This window comes from Carassius auratus, chromosome 7 (genome assembly GCF_003368295.1).
Source record: "Carassius auratus strain Wakin chromosome 7, ASM336829v1, whole genome shotgun sequence".
Lineage (NCBI taxonomy): Eukaryota > Metazoa > Chordata > Actinopteri > Cypriniformes > Cyprinidae > Carassius > Carassius auratus.
Genome location: NC_039249.1, coordinates 5,989,342 through 6,005,845, shown reverse-complemented (window position 1 = coordinate 6,005,845; position 16,504 = coordinate 5,989,342). Strand labels below are relative to the sequence as shown.

The 16,504-nt window shown below is 33.8% G+C and overlaps 1 protein-coding gene across 3 annotated transcripts in view; it reads left to right on the top strand.

Annotated features, from left to right (window-relative positions):
* Positions 1-15,645, top strand: part of LOC113105668 (synaptotagmin-7) — a 120,079-nt gene extending 104,434 nt beyond the window's left edge. For 2 of the 3 annotated variants that reach the window (XM_026266889.1, XM_026266891.1), the window contains 6 exons: positions 4,830-4,947; positions 7,237-7,504; positions 8,011-8,180; positions 9,436-9,550; positions 9,921-10,120; positions 11,096-15,645. In XM_026266889.1, the coding sequence (XP_026122674.1) occupies positions 4,830-4,947; positions 7,237-7,504; positions 8,011-8,180; positions 9,436-9,550; positions 9,921-10,120; positions 11,096-11,200 (976 nt within the window). In that variant the 3' untranslated portion in view covers positions 11,201-15,645. The remainder of the gene's footprint in view (positions 1-4,829; positions 4,948-7,236; positions 7,505-8,010; positions 8,181-9,435; positions 9,551-9,920; positions 10,121-11,095) is intronic. The other variant, XM_026266888.1, reaches the window with a different exon arrangement.
* The last annotated feature ends 859 nt before the right edge of the window (positions 15,646-16,504 follow it).

The window sequence follows — 16,504 nt, the reverse complement described above, 5'->3', positions numbered from 1 at the left end:
GATTTCAGCCAACTAATATAAAAAAACAATCTAAAGCAAATAACTTATACAAGATTTGTATACCCATATATTCATTTTGTTAATTAAACTCTGCCCTTGACCCAAGCTTTTAAGGGGTCATTAACTGAAAAATCTAAATTCCCTTCATCTTTTGATTTATATGATGTCATTGTGCTATAAAATCATTCTGTAAGTTTCAGAACTCAAAGCTTTGTAGTTAGTCTAAAAATAGAACATAATGAAGCCAGTTTGCTAAAACGACAGATTTTGGAATGTGCCACTTTATGACATAATAGTGTGGCTAAGCACTGCCTCCGCAGAAGATCAACGCCGACTTCTACAGCGCTGCCTGTTTAGCCCCTCCCACCAATTTGCGCACATAGTAGGTAAATGACACTAACTGCAAATGCAGTTCCATGCAGAAATCAAATTATAAATATTATAATTCGACAATATTTGCTGAACTTAATTTTTTTTGAAGTGCCAGCAGTGTTGGGTAAGTTACTTTCAAAAAGTAATTAATTACTTCCACTTTTTATCTACTTATCTACTGTATCTTAGTATATTCCATTATTTTCTCTATCAGAAAATACTACAAGTCAACATGCCGCATGCAGAGGGTAATAGACGCTACATTCAATGTTACCTTTTAGATAATACATTTATATTTCAAGATCAGTGTTGATTTAAAACTGCTGAAAATATTTACAGTATGTAACGCAAGTACTTTAGAAGTAACTGTAATTAAATTACATAAAGATGAGCAGTAATCCCTTACTTTAATTTTTCAGTGGATAAGTAATTTAATTTAATTTAATCAACACTGAGTGCCAGACCACATCAATAAGAACTTGGTACTTTGTTTACTTCGTTTTACCGCTGATTTGTTTTTATGCATTTTTAACCTAGATCACAGAAACAGTGAAGGATGTAGGCTCAAATATGCACATCTGTTAGCCAATCATAGCAGTGTATGTTTACTTCTGAGTCTACAATCCACCACACCTATTCAAACTGAGCGTTCTGATGAGGTGGGTCAAAACTATTGATTTTTGATGCAAAAATCTTGAAAACATTATAAGCGGATCTCAGAGAATATAAAAGAAAAGGCAGTTCATGACCCCTTTCATTCTGAACAGATAATCTAAGCAGTGAATCCTTTGTAGGAACTCGATAATGTGACCACACCCCTCCAATGTTTTGTAGATAAGAGACTAATAAAAAAGAAAGTAAATCAGCCAATCAGACTGGTTCTTTCTTCTTATTTGTGTAACAAATTATGAAAAAAAAATTGTTTGCAAATTTGCTGAAATAGAAAAGCAGATAATCCATGTATTCAAAATTAAGAGCACAAAATCCAAATTGTGCTTGACTAAGAGATCTTGCCTTAGGCCTGCTTCAAAATGCGGGCAAGCAATTGAGTTAGTATAAGTGTAGCCCCTCTGGTTCTGCGCTCCTCATTCTTGCTCCAAGCAGGATTCGAAACAGTGTTTCTAGTATCCAGTAAATCTGTATCTAAGGGATAGCTCACCCAAAAATGAACATTTAATTATCATTTACTCACCCTCATGTCATTCTAAAAGTGTATGACTTTCCTTCTGTGGAACGCAAAAGAAGATATTTTGAAAAATGTCTGAATATAAGTCAGTGGGGTTTAGTGTTGTTTTGGATGCAAGTCACTTTCATTGTGTGAACAAAACAGTTTAAACTTTCTTCAATATATCTCTCTGATGTCTTGCTCACTTTGCTACAGTATATCATTTAAATCAAACCAATTCAAAACCAATTTTGTGTATTTTATGTTTTTTTTTTTTGGACCATGACATTCATGACTACATTTGTGTTTACGTACACATACAGGAGAGGATGCATTTTACAGTACAGGTTTTCAGATAGCTTTTCTTGATATTTTTGAATGATCATCTCAAACAAAATCTTACACTAACAGTTTGATGTAATCATAAAACTAGTACATCAGGAGTATTATAAAAATATTTCTTACAAATGTTACACATATTGTACATTAAAAACTGTACATGTTAAAGTAACAAAATTAAATGCTTGTGCAAATTCTATTTTACAATAAATAAAACAATAAATGCAATAAATGCATGTCAACCCCAGAAAAGATTTCAGTTTAACTAATATATTTTTCAATAAGGCAATATATATGATGACTCTATGACTAACGTGTCAGATTTAAAACTATTATATAGTATATGTATGAACAAAAATAGATTTTGTAATAGCAAAACACTAGAGATTGGTTAGAGAATCTGTTTAATGACAGCACACTTGAAAGTTTACATATCAGACTGCATATATTTAAGCACTTTTATGGCTTCTTAAGGCAGAGAAAATGATGTCTTTCCTCACAGTCTGTTGGTTTCCAAAGCTTCTCTTCTCTGTCCAGAGCTCCAGAGCAGATATCCAGGAGGACACTGGATCTCTCTCTCCGCAGACCGGGCTTTATATTGAAGATAATCTCCACTGACCCAGAACCAATGGCCAGCCATAAAGTGCAGACCAGTCCACACATAAGCTGTCTGGGATGTTAGAGTCTTATTTATCATCTCTTCCATATATATTTGAGAACTTAGGCTCACCAAGTCAGTGTAGTTCTGCCTGCATTAGTTCAGAGATTCATCCCATGTTTTATTCTGATGCACCAGAATGGGCTCAAAGAGCTCCATACAGTAGAATGGCAAATAATACATGCACATAGCATTGTACAGTTTAGCAGTATATCTGTTAAAACAGCCACACTTTTCAGCGAGACCGCTTGGTTCCCCATTGACCCAATAGTCAATGTTTTGATCCTCGCCTCCAGACCAGCTCCATAGGTTGTTACAAATCATGTGCAGTCCAATCCAAAAATATCCACAATTGTTTTCTGGATTAGAGGAAATCCGTTGTGCCTCTTCTTCATTGATAATTGAGAGGTCATAATGGTGCTTTCTGAAGTATTTCTGCGCATCTCCCAAGGTCAAACTTTCTTTCACAAGGAAGTGTTTTCTATACAGACTAAAGCTCAGTCCAGAGAGACTCAAAAAAAATGAAAACAGTGACTGTAGCCTTCATTTTTTGTACAGATGATCTACACTGTGCCACCTTTGCATTTGCTCAGTGATAAAGGGCTATTTTTTGTATATATGATACAATAAAGCAAACAGGAAGGCACTGACTAGTCAGACGGTCAGACTCTTCAGGTTTTTGAGTAGCTAATGTCTAAACCAAATGTGCTGCAAAGAAAACAAACTAAAATAAGTAAAGCCTTGCCAGCCTCTTGGTTCCATTCATAGTAACATGATTTCAAGTCCATAATACAATCCATCAAAGAGCATATTATAAGGAGCAATCTATATTCTTGATATTTGTTGTATCCATTGGGATTTTTTTTTCCATGTAAACATTGTTTGGCCTGTCATAATCTAAAAAAAAGTGAATATATTTTCACACTTGTTTGATTGGGTTCCCTCGTCTACTTTCAGGACCTGTGCAAAAGTCTTATTATGTTTTGGTTCATAATTATGGGTTTGGTTCATAATTATAAGGGTTCACAAACTTTGTGGCACTGTATATATATATATATATATATATATATATATACCCTATGTAACTAAGTAATTGTTTGCTATGATGTTACTTTATTGCATCAACTTTGCATAGATAATAGCACAAAAGACTATTTCACAAAAATAAATATATAAGCAAGCCAATAAAAAAACAATATGAGTGAGCATGACCCGTGACTCTACTAAAAGAGTTCACACTTCAAGCCCCCATAGTTTCAAACCAAAACTATGCCCTTGGCCATGACATCTCTCTGTTTTTCAGACTCCAATTCTTCTGTTGCTGATTTCACTTCAAAATTCATTTGTTGGACCCTTTAGCTGTGATGATAATCGTGTTTGTGCTTTGGCTTTCTTTTGATCCAAACATTCTTCAATACAAAAAAGAATATGAAAACCACCGTTTCATCTCACAGGTTTTCCATCCTTTTATCTCTTTGCAGTTCTGAACTGAGTAAATACTGGACGTAATGTTTGTCTCACAGCAGAATTTCTGTTGTGTCCTTTCTTCATACACTTCAATCCCAGGCAGAACATTGTCGCATTCACCCTGTCATGTTCTTTCTCCTGCATTTATTATTTATTCCAAATCTCCACAGAACTGTAATGTTCTTGTATTACAACTATGGCACTATTTTTTTAGCTTTCCAGTGAGGACAAAGGTCAGACTGTAGCTCAGTGTGACTTCACTAAGGCTCTGTTCCAAAATAAACTGCCTTGCTGTCTACTACCTACAGTACGTACTGTACCACAGTTTCCACAAAAATATTAAGCAGCATAACTGTTTTCATCATTGAAATTAATTAGCATTATATATTTTATATAAAATTAACATATTATAATGATTTCTGGAGGATCACGTGACAGTGAAGTATCACAGGAATAAATTACATTTTCAAAATTGATTATTAATTGTAAAATATTGCTTTAATTCACAATATTGCTGTTTTTACTGTCTTTTGAATCAAATAAATGCAGCTTTGGTGAGCATACGAGACTTTCAAAAATGAAAAGAAAATGCTCCTATTTCAACTTTTGAATGGTAATGTATGTTGCTTTTTATTTTGTTAGAACGCACTGCTACGATTAAATGACGGTCAAAAAGATGTTTTTACAGCATCAGTCAGCAGGTTCTAACAAGGCAATGCTATCCAAAACCCAGTCTCAAACAAACACTAGTGCTGCAGGCAATCGAGGTCTTGCAGTGTTTAATGCTATATGAAAAGTGACGGTTTAACTCTTGTGGTTCTTTGCCAGATCTAATAAACCCGGCAGCAGCCCTAAAGGTCAGACCCCAGACGAGAGCAGCCGCCGGACAGACGCTAACTCCTCCGTCTCAGACCTGGCCAACTCCGTCACCAGTGATATGCTGATGGTAACATGAACTTTTGCTTGTGTATATTCTCTATTGAAGCTCATGAGTAAAACTATTTTTAAAAAAGTATTTTCAAAGATCTTTATCACAATTGCCAGATTATATCATGTAATTCTCCTAATTATGTGTTATGGATTTTTTTTACTATTTCTCTGAGTTCTGAATTTGTATCTCTGGGTCATAAAATCATGATTGCAAGTTTACATTTTGAAATTCAGACTTTTCTTTCTTTCACAATTTTGACAACTTTTTTTTCTCACAGTTGCACGTTTTTTCTAATAATTCTGACTTTTCATTTCAGAATTGCTAGTTTACTGTACATCTGGCATGTCAGACTTTTTTGCTCAATTGCCAGTTCATGTCATAATTGCAAGTTATAAGTTTACATGTTTTTCTACATATTCTGAGCTTACATTTTGCAATTCTTTTACTTTTTTCTCTGAATTTCTATCTCAGAACTTTGACTTTTTGTGATTACATAAAAAAAAATGTGACTTTATCTCTTATTTTCCAACTTTTTTGCAACTTTATATCTCACAATTTGCGAGTTAAACATCTCAGGATTGTGAGAAATAGTTTTTTTTTTTTACTTTTTTTTTGTGATGGCAATGAGCTTCCAAAGTTTTCTCTTGTTTTGCTTCTCTGACGTGGCCCTAGTTTTGATGGGAACCCTTTAAACACAGGGATGCATCATGTGTAATTGGTGCTCTCCCTTAATGCATTCAGTCACTCACACAGAGATGTGTCAAAGGGAACTTACCTCCAGAGAAACCCCATAATTAGAACTGGTACAGTGTGCTGCTGGGACGTGGACAACGGCCTTCACAGGATCTGCATGTCAGTATGTGGGTTGTAAGGCGTTTTTAAAGAGATGTGATGAGGGCTAATGATGGTGCTTCCTCTTTAAGAGGGTGCCAGAAGCTCTTGTAAGCACCAGTCTCTCGCAGCTCTGAGTCCCACTGAGGGGGATCCAGGCATCAGGGCATGGCATGTCAAATTAAGCCCAACTTTTAGCCAAGGTCCTGACACGGATGGGAGTTCATTAATTCGATATGCTGCTGCTTGTCAGACCACTTTAAGTGATGGATCACTAAGGTGTTTGTAAAGACCACCAACCGGTTCCCAACTTTTCGCCCTTCAACGCGTACTAATGTGAACGCAACAGCTTTTCACAACTTGTTAGAGAGCATCCTGGCAACTTGTTTGTCTCATATTTGACAAATGCAGTGTTTTGTTAGTCATGTTTAGGCAGCAGGGGAGTCTGTTCCATTAGTTTGCCTGATTCAAAACAGTAGTTACTCACATAACAATATTGAGAAGCACGAGACTTGACTCATTTGATTACAGTAGAGCATGTTGTTAAGATAATTTGAGGATATTCTCATGAGAAAACAATTTAAAAAAAAATCTTGTTTTACTTTTTTATATTTTGTTATTTAAACTGATAACTTGAATGCTTTTGATCAATTCACTAAAAGCATCGGTACATCAGAATCATCTGTTCTTGAATCAGATTCAGTGTTATTTTGTTCTCTTTTGAATACTAGTATTTATTAATTTTTTGAATAACTTTTACTTTTGTATTTTCAGTTTTATTTTTAGTTGTTTAAGTGGTTTTGTCATATGCTTCTGTTTTATTCATTTTTATGTTTCTGTTTGGCTTTTATTTCAGTTTTAGTAATCTTAGAACTTCAGATTTCAGTCTTTGATGTTTTATTTACCTTGTTTTTTTTATAGTTGGTCTCAAATATGGCAATAATTTTTTATTAGGGTTTTTGGTTTTAAAATAATAACTTTTGACACAAGAATTAGTTCATAACAGTCCACTGTTCATGTATCAGAATCAGTGATATTTCAGTATTATTTTTAAAATACTTGCATTTATTAATATTTTAAATTAGCTTCTTAAGTCAAACCTAATTTATTTCATTCATCTGCCAAGGCTACTTTAATATTTAACAAAAAGTTTTTGCTGAATATTTTTATTTTTATTTAATTTTTTCTTTCAACTTAATGGAAACTATTTTAAAAGTTTTAGTTTTGATTAACAATGAGAATACTGTTTTTTGTTTTGTTTTGTTGTTGTTTTTCCCGTACAACCAGTAAAGATGAAGATGCGATATAAATTTGTGGATGTTTATGTTTATTAATTGTATTATTTTGCAGTAGCTGGTATTTCATATCATCACATTTAAGTTGAATATTATATATTTAACCTTTTGTTAATAATTATTAAATGAGGAGTGATTAAGTTTTTTAATGACAATCCTGTCCACTTTGGTTTGTAAGTTGTCCCCAGGCTCTGAGGAAGAGGAACACGAAGGACCCGTGTGCGAGAAGCTGGGACGCATCCAGTTCAGCGTGGGATACAACTTTCAGGACTCCACACTGACAGTGAAAATCCTGAAGGGTCAGGATCTACCTGCGAAAGATTTCTCCGGCACTTCAGATCCATTTGTCAAACTCTACCTTCTGCCAGACAAGAAGCACAAACTTGAGACCAAGGTCAAAAGAAAGAACCTCAACCCTCACTGGAACGAGACCTTCCTGTTTGAAGGTCACTATGTTTTGATATCTCAGCTATTATTATATGTTTAGAGTCTATAGGACTTTTGCAGTTCAAAGGTGGTTCCCCAAATGTAGCCGGACATCTGACTCATTAAATCATTTACGTGTAATATGATTTAACTCACTTTGAAAGGAAAAATGTTAATATTTTTTTAATAAGTCTTTTATAAAGGGATTTATTTGACAAAGAAAATACAGTACAAACAGTAATATTGTGAAATCATAACATTGTATTACATCATATGTATTGTGTAACAAATGTAAATTAAATCATCAATTGTAAATTAGTTATTCGTCACAAGTGCTCATATCAACCCAGCACCTTCTAAACAGGAAACATTTCCCAGTGGAAACAAAAGTATGCAATTTTGTATGCAGTGTGCATCAAGTGGTCAGTAAAGGGGGCCGGTCCAAAGTATTTTGTTACCCAATATTGAGCTTTATGAGTTGAGCTGAGTGAGTTAAAATGATCCTCCTCTCATCTCTCTCTCCCAGGGTTCCCATTTGAGAAGGTGGTCCAGCGCACGCTCTACCTGCAAGTGCTAGATTATGACCGCTTTAGCAGGAATGACCCTATAGGGGAGGTGTCCATCCCCCTGAACAAGATCGATCTGGCCCACGTGCAGACCTTCTGGAAGGAGCTGAAACCCTGCAGCGATGGCAGTGTGAGTGGATCTGTGTGTTTCTACTAAATTACCATTTCTGTCATTACGAAAGTTGAAGAGAGGAAGGAGCCAAAGCAGGAACAACAGACGCCAATAATAGTCAAAGAAAAGCATCCAAAGAGATGAAGTGACTGAAAGTGGTTGGCTTGGGACAGGAACAATACAACTTTAATTGTGCAGTGGGTAGAGTACGACGTGCAGAGCCTCGAGTAATGATGCTGTCAAATGTTTTAGCCCTTTTACACAAGAACAAGGGATGCACAAGTGTGTCATTAGCATAAAGAGTTTTTGAAGTTCTCCAGGTAGGTTTTCTGGCATGAGGCATACTAAAGATCTCCCATGGCACACTCATCACCTGTTCTGTGCTTAGTGTTTGAAGCTGTAGGGTTTGGACTGAAACTTGATAGTTCATTGAAATGGTCCTGTGGTGTGACAAATGAATTGTTAAAAGTATAAATATTACATGAAGCCACGGTTAATATGAGGTGATTAGAACTGCATTTGTGATCATTGTGGAAGGAATGGAAGAACTGTGTATCAGACAGTTTTAGTAACAAGCAATATATGCTTCACATATACAGTATTATGAAACAGATACATTAATTGGCTGACCTTTAAAAAATGTTATTGTGCGTTGTATTTGCTATCATTAACTGGTTGAATATAAAATATATTTATTTATAATATTTATTTTTATTATATATTCCCGTACATAATAAATATTACTTCTGAATATAATATTATTTACTCATTTTAGTGTAAACAAGAAAATATAAAAATGAAGAAAAATAATTTGTATAAACAAAAAGTAAAAAAAAAATATTTGAGCTGTTTTGTGTCTTATTTGTGTCTAAATTGTATGTGTATATAATATATATTTATTGATATCTATCTATCTATCTATCTATCTATCTATCTATCTATCTATCTATATGCATGCAATTACATGCAATTATATTAATATTTATTGAATGCATGTAAATAAAAAATTGCGAGAACACCATGTAGTGTACATAACAATGTAAAGCTGAATAAAATATATAAAAAAATTAAAATAAAATAATAATATAAATATGTTTTAACAAAATATCAGCATCAACCACTGACTAGTTGAAATATGTTTTTGTAATAATATGCGTTTGCCCCATTATTTCTCACAAAAAAAAATCTGCTTGCGTGATTGACAAGCTTGCGTGCCTGAGGTTTAAACAAATGAACCGGTTCAGTACTGATCTTACTGTGTTCTTATCTTCAGGGGAGTCGAGGAGACCTGCTCGTGTCTCTGTGTTACAATCCCACTGCCAACACCATCACTGTGAGCATCATCAAGGCACGCAATCTCAAAGCCATGGACATCGGGGGAACATCTGGTATCAGCATACCTCCATAAAACCTCACAAATTAATCATTCAACGTCATGTTATAGTTATATTCCTGTAGATCATCGTGTAGAACATCACACTATCATTGGTTCGATTCCCACAGGACACAATGTATATGTGTTAACCTTAAATATTCTCTAAGTTATTTCACAAAGCATCTGTTTTGAAGTGAATAAATGCAAATGTGATAAAGTTAAATTCCGTGCACTGTGTGCTTATGGGATTTCTGTGGAAATGTCCTTGTCAAGGTGCCATCTGTGCAGTAATCATCTTCAATGTAATTTAGAATTCATTGCAGGAATTCTGATTCCCCGGACCTGAATCGCTGTGGACTGTTCCCTGTTTGTGTGCGTTTCAGACCCCTACGTCAAAGTGTGGCTGATGAACAAAGATAAACGAGTGGAGAAGAAGAAGACGGTGGTGATGAAGAGGTGTTTGAACCCCGTGTTTAATGAGTCCTTCCCCTTTGATGTCCCCACTCACGTCCTCAGAGAGACCACCATCATCATCACAGTCATGGATAAGGACAGACTGAGCCGCAATGATGTCATAGGCAAGGTGTGATGTCACAAACTAAATAGAATTATTGGAATATAAGAAATGGAATTTTGGAACAATATAATCTAGTGTTCAAATATTTGGAGTGTTATCTTTTTTGAAAGAAATGAATATTTTTATTTTGCAAGGATATGTTACATTTGTAAAGAATCATTAAACAATCCATAAAAAAAAATTTATCATAAGTTCCAAAAAATATTATGCCTGTTTTTAACATTGATAATGAATCAGCATATTAGAATGATTTCTGAAGGATCACGTGACACTGAAGACTGATGCTGAAAATTCAGCTGCGCATCACAGGAATTAATTACATTATTACATTTTACAATAGAAATGTTTCATTGTTTTAAATTTCACAATATCACTGCATTTTTCATCAGATAAATACAACCTTCATGAGCATAAGGCACTCCTTTAAATGTTATTCAAACTTATATTTTCAAACTTACCATCAGTATATACATTTACAGTATACATATATATCTATATCTTGGTAAATAATGCTGTTTATTAAATATATGTAGTAAATACTGGTATATTTGTAATATATATATATATATATATATATATATATATATATATATATATATATATATATATATACACTAAATCATGGAAATGACTTGAGTTTACTAAATGCAATGAAGTTGATCTAAAAGACACAATTTTTACTACATTTGAAAGAAAAAAAACACTTTTCACTCAGAAATTGATTGGCAATTTCACAATTGATTACAGAGAAAAAAAATAGACCTAAATATTATTTTCTTGTAAAACATACTCCAGTAATCTTAGTTTTACTTACAATTAATAAAAATAAGAATAATTTATAGTGTACAAAATGGTTATTAACTTTTTATTTTATTTATAGGTTTGTGGCTTTATTGGTAAATTACCACAGTGGAAGCACAATCCTTATTTTTTCCTGTTCTTGTTTCTTCCACCTTCTATCTTTTCATGCCATATTTCTAGATCTATCTCTCATGGAAGAGTGGCCCAGCAGAGGTAAAGCATTGGAAGGACATGATGAGTCATCCGCGCACTGCCGTTGCCCAATGGCACGCTCTCAAAGCTTGAAGGACACGCCCACCAAAAGTAAACTACACCTTCAAAACCCTGTTGATATGCACAAGTTTAAACACGGGTACCAAAAGCCATCCAACTATCTTTCTTTCTCTTACTCCCTCTCTCTCTCTCTTCCTCCCTTCTCAATTTTTTTCCTGCAGTTTGTTTATGGAGACCCTTCCTTTATTCACTGCTTTTATTTTTCCCACCAAAAAGAGGCTAAGCACTGCCAAGAAGCCTGGGGGAGAAACTGAGAGATGTAAACAGACTCGTCTTCCTTGAGAAAAAAGTTTGACAACTCAACTGTTCTCTGGTCAGCTGAACAGGGTGACTTCTAGCATCGCTGAACTTGAAACGGCTGAAAACAATCTCCCGAACAGACCCTTCTATTGCCATGTTTGTGTCTCACCCCCCTCGCCGCCGTCCCTCTGACCATACGGAAAGATCCAGAAGGATCGCAACCACAGTGCAATACTTAGTTGAAGGAGGGATGAACTTGTTGTGTGTTGGACGTCGTCACCTCTTGATGTTTTTCTCGGAACAGTGTAGAAATTCGCTGGAACTCTTCGTTGTCTGTATGTACTGTAGGTGCTGTTATGTGACGGAAAAAAGAGGTCTTGTTTAAAAAAAAAAAACTCACTTTAATTGACTGGATCAGTTCAAGTGTGTTGGGGAAATACATTTGAACCATTTTAGAACATTTCAACAAATAGGGACAAAAAACTGAGAATCTACGCAAGTACATAAATGCAAACATTTCTAGCCATGTTAGCTTGATTTAAATGTGTTGCTTATTGAATGCTTCAGGCCTTGTTTCCACCTGGTATTAAGATGCTTGTCAATGATGTAATCACAAGTGGTCAGTCAAGATGCATTATAGTTTACTCCTGCATTTAAATGTATTTCTTATGATAACTTGATATCTATGATAACCCTTTTTATTTTGTAACTTGCTACATTAGTTTCGCCGAAGTGCTGCGAATGACAATGTAAATGGTAACAGATTTTGATCGTAATCTATGTGTTTAGGCATTGCAAAATTTGCATTGATTGCATTCGACTATACACCAGCGTTATTATAGTTAACTAAAACTGAATTAAAACTAAAACCATAAGAACAGTTTTGTGTCTTGAAATAAAATAAACATTAATTGAAATAAAATTGTATGTATGTGTATGTACGTATATATATATACCTTTTTACTTTAACTACTTACTAGTTAACAAGATTAATTTTAACCAGATATGTATATAGACTAAAAATGACAAAAACACACCAAAATTACTAAACTAAAATGAAAACAAAAAATATATTAATAAAAACGGACTCAAAATATTAATCAAATCTATGAAAGTCATGATGAAAGCAATCCTATTAAATGCTTTTTCTACTAAGTTGAAATTGTTAAAAACGATTAATGTTAAATTTAAATATTTATTAAATCACAAAATGCATGTCATTTTATTATATTTATTTTTATTGTAATAATCAAAACTGAAAGATGTTTTTGCCTCATTATTCCATTCCACAAATGTTTGTCTTGAAACCGTGTGATTTATTATTATTTTTCATATTAATGTTATTTAAAATATAATATATTTACTATATTTTTAGAATAATAATAAAAATGAAAGATGATGTCAGTAGACTTTAACTCACAGTATACTGAACCCAAAATATCAAATGGTTTTTAATTGGCTGTGATTGTGTTTCGTCGCTTTGCATTTTCACTGTCTATGAAGAGAAGTTGAAGCTCATCTAGTTGTTATTGAAAGTGGAAAAGCTCGAAATATTGTAGATTCCATTTACAATACTGTTTAGCATCATCCAATTGTGTTAGGTCAACTAAAATGCATCTTAACACCAAGTGTAAACAGTTACTCAGTAACACAATGCAAAAACACGCTGAATTCTTAATGTTACAACAAGAGGCATTATGGTCAGTTTCCTGATTCACTTGCGGTTTATTGATGCAAACGTCTAATGTTTATTACTGCTACAGAACCCAGCATTAGTATATATATCAGAGCGTCGTGCTTGCAGTGCTTTGGCCAAAGCATTTTGTGTACTTGCGTAGAGTACTATACTGATTCTTCTTTCAAAGCGAAGCGTGATGGACAAGATAGGAGTGAGTGTTTGAAGCCTGTGTGTCAGCAGATAGAAGCAGAACCACAGAAATCCTTTTATCTAAACTAACATTCCTCATGTAACGTACACATCTTGCAGAGGATTGCATCAACCTTTTAACCAGTATGCAATGACACTGCCAATGTGAGTTAAACGCTGCCAAAATGCACTTCATTTCTTTTCATTTTCAAAAGGGCTGAAGACGTTCTTAGTGTCCCTCCCAAACAAGATGTGCAATTTAGAAGTTAATCTAAAGAAAAAGAGCAGAAGCAGGAAACTATAACGCAAGTCATGTGATTGTTTGTGCGTCTTCGGCTTAGTGTGTGTGTTTATATGTGTCTGTATTTGTATGTGTGTGATGAGGATTTGGATTACTGTGGTCACTCGATTGATTCTTTATTGTGCTCATGCTGCCTTCGAGCCTTCCTGCAAAGTTTGAGAAATACAGCATGATTTTAGTTGAAGTAAAATAGTTTTTGCAAAACATTAAAATACAAATACCTAGGTTTCCACACATCAACACATTTTTTTATTGAAATTTGGGGTACTACATTAAATTCTTGAATGAAAACAGCAAGAAAATGGCTTTAAAAGAATACAAGCTTGAGGAGGATACATTTTTTATGGTAAAATTATGGAAATTACTAACATTTGCAAAATAAATAAGATCCACATCAGAAAATTAATCTAATATTCATTTAATTAATTTTGTGTAACAGTATATATAATTCATTTTTAATATGCACACCACTATTGTATTGTATACTGCATATGTATATACTATATATCTATACATATAGAGGGTACGTTTTATTAATTTTTATGAATCATAAAATGTATTACATTAAAAAAAAACAAAATAATCTAATATGAATATTGCAACAACAAAAAGAACATTTTTTTCACAATTATTGCAATATACACAATTTTTTTATTATTATTGCACAAGAAACTGTATATTAATGCTTTAGAGCAGGGTTTCACAAAATAGAGTTAGGAAGTTAATGAAAAGCTAATAATTCATTAAATGTCAAATTAAATTATATACAAATTAAAAATATATATATAGAGAGAGAGAGAGAGAGAGAGAGAGATAGGTATTTGTTTAGCTGTCCATCATGTGACCATCCTATATCTCAAAACCGTGACCATTTGAATATATATATTTCAGTTACAGATTATTTAAATGTTTTCTCCTAAAGTCTCAGGGGTTTTTAAGAACAAATTTTAGGTCAGAGATGTTCAGCTTCCAAACATTTTTTCTAATGTTCCTGCATTAGAGAATTGTGGGGAATGTAATTAAGTTGCACAAACCTGTCAGCTTATAAAACGGTTAAATTAGTATTATTTTATAATAAGCTTTTTTGGTTATTCTTCATGAACAGTACACAAAATGCGTACAAACTGAATTGTACCATCAACATTCATAATTAGAGCTTATTATGATAGCAATTAGCTTCTGGCAGAATTCTTGAATCAACATGCCCTCAACTCGCAAAGTCTGTGCTCAATGAAAATAATTACGCTAATTGCGACATTGCGATGCTGTTCATATGGTCTCATCTGGTAAACACGATCATTCCGGCATGACTTGAAGGCAGCATTAGCCTGGTGCTGGGGTTGGGACAATATGAGTTATAAACGGCAGGTCTGCAGGATATAATAGCAATACTCTCACATTTTGCTTTTCGAATAACATTTTGTATGCTGCAATTGCTTGCGATTTCTGTCGCCTCCTAATGTGCTACTTACGTAACAGAGAAAAGGCAGATATATAGAAAGGGAAGAATTCAAATTGTTATCATGTCAACAGTTAAATTAGGAATATTACACTATAATATACTTATTATGACAGACAACATCTTACTTGAAAACATAAGGCAATGTACTGTAGACAAGCAATATTTCATGTAAGGGTAAACTTCAGGGTTAGGACATCAGTTCATACAAACACACACGCAGTGCTTCAGGAAGTGAAACATCCATCACCTTTCTCCCCTCCATATGCCTGTGCTCTCAGTGTCAGAGCCGACGTTAGACGTGAATATCACTGCCAGATGTTTCTCGCAGCCTGTCCTTCCCCCGACTAACACCCTGTGACAGACGCGTCCTCAAAGACAATGTGAGAGCAAGACCTAAAAAATAATATTCAAGCACTTCAGAAAAACTTTGTATACTGTGTTTCTCAGTCGATGAAATTGGGGTCAAAGAAGTAGCTAAAGTGAAAACAGAAGATGGATGAAAGTGAGCGTGGATTCGTTCATTTAAGCAGGACTGTCGCTTGAATTCATGGTTACGTTTGTGACTCGATAAAGCATCAAATGATAAACGTTTTCTGTTACGTGTCTGAATTTTTAGCACCTGTATTGTTTTATGTTGAGTAGCTCCAACCACAGCGCAATCTTATTGGTTCAAATTCAGCCTCATGTAACTCTTCGTTTAAAGAATGTTCTGGATCACATACAAGTTAATGTCTGTTTACAGCATTTGTGGCATAATGTCCAGCTGTTCAATGAAAATACCAAGGTGCTGATGATAAATGTAAAATTACAAAAAAATTTAATAACCAGATGTTCATCCAAGCAGAAGAGTAGTTCCACCTTTAAAAGGACGATTTAGAACCTACAGGTAAAAAAAAAAATATATATATATATATATATATATATATATATATATATATATATATATATATATATATATATTAATAAGTAAATAAATAAAAATGAAAAGTCAATTGTTTTTATGAAAAATACATATATATATCAGGACCAGGACTCGATTAAAAAAATTAATCTAATTAATTAGAGGCTTTGTAATTAATTAATCGAAATTAATCGCATTTTAATCGCATATAAATATTTGACCTGAGAACAGTGAGAAGTAATTTTTTTTCACATGGATTTATAGTATACCATTGAATAATGACTGAATACATAAGCTTAAGCAACAAAATATTGTTTATTTTTGTTCAACCAAGTCTAGCAGACCAGTGCAATTTTTGCCATTAAGTGTATCAATAGCATATTTAGAAACAATTTAGAAATAGTACTTTTCAGAAATTCAGGAAGCTTATAGGTGCTGGAATCTTCTGTAAAGTGTTTTTTAAGTAAAACACAATACTGTCAATTACATTCAGAACATTGGAAACCCTGACTATTAGAAAACATCTCTCTGTTGCTTCAGAGGCC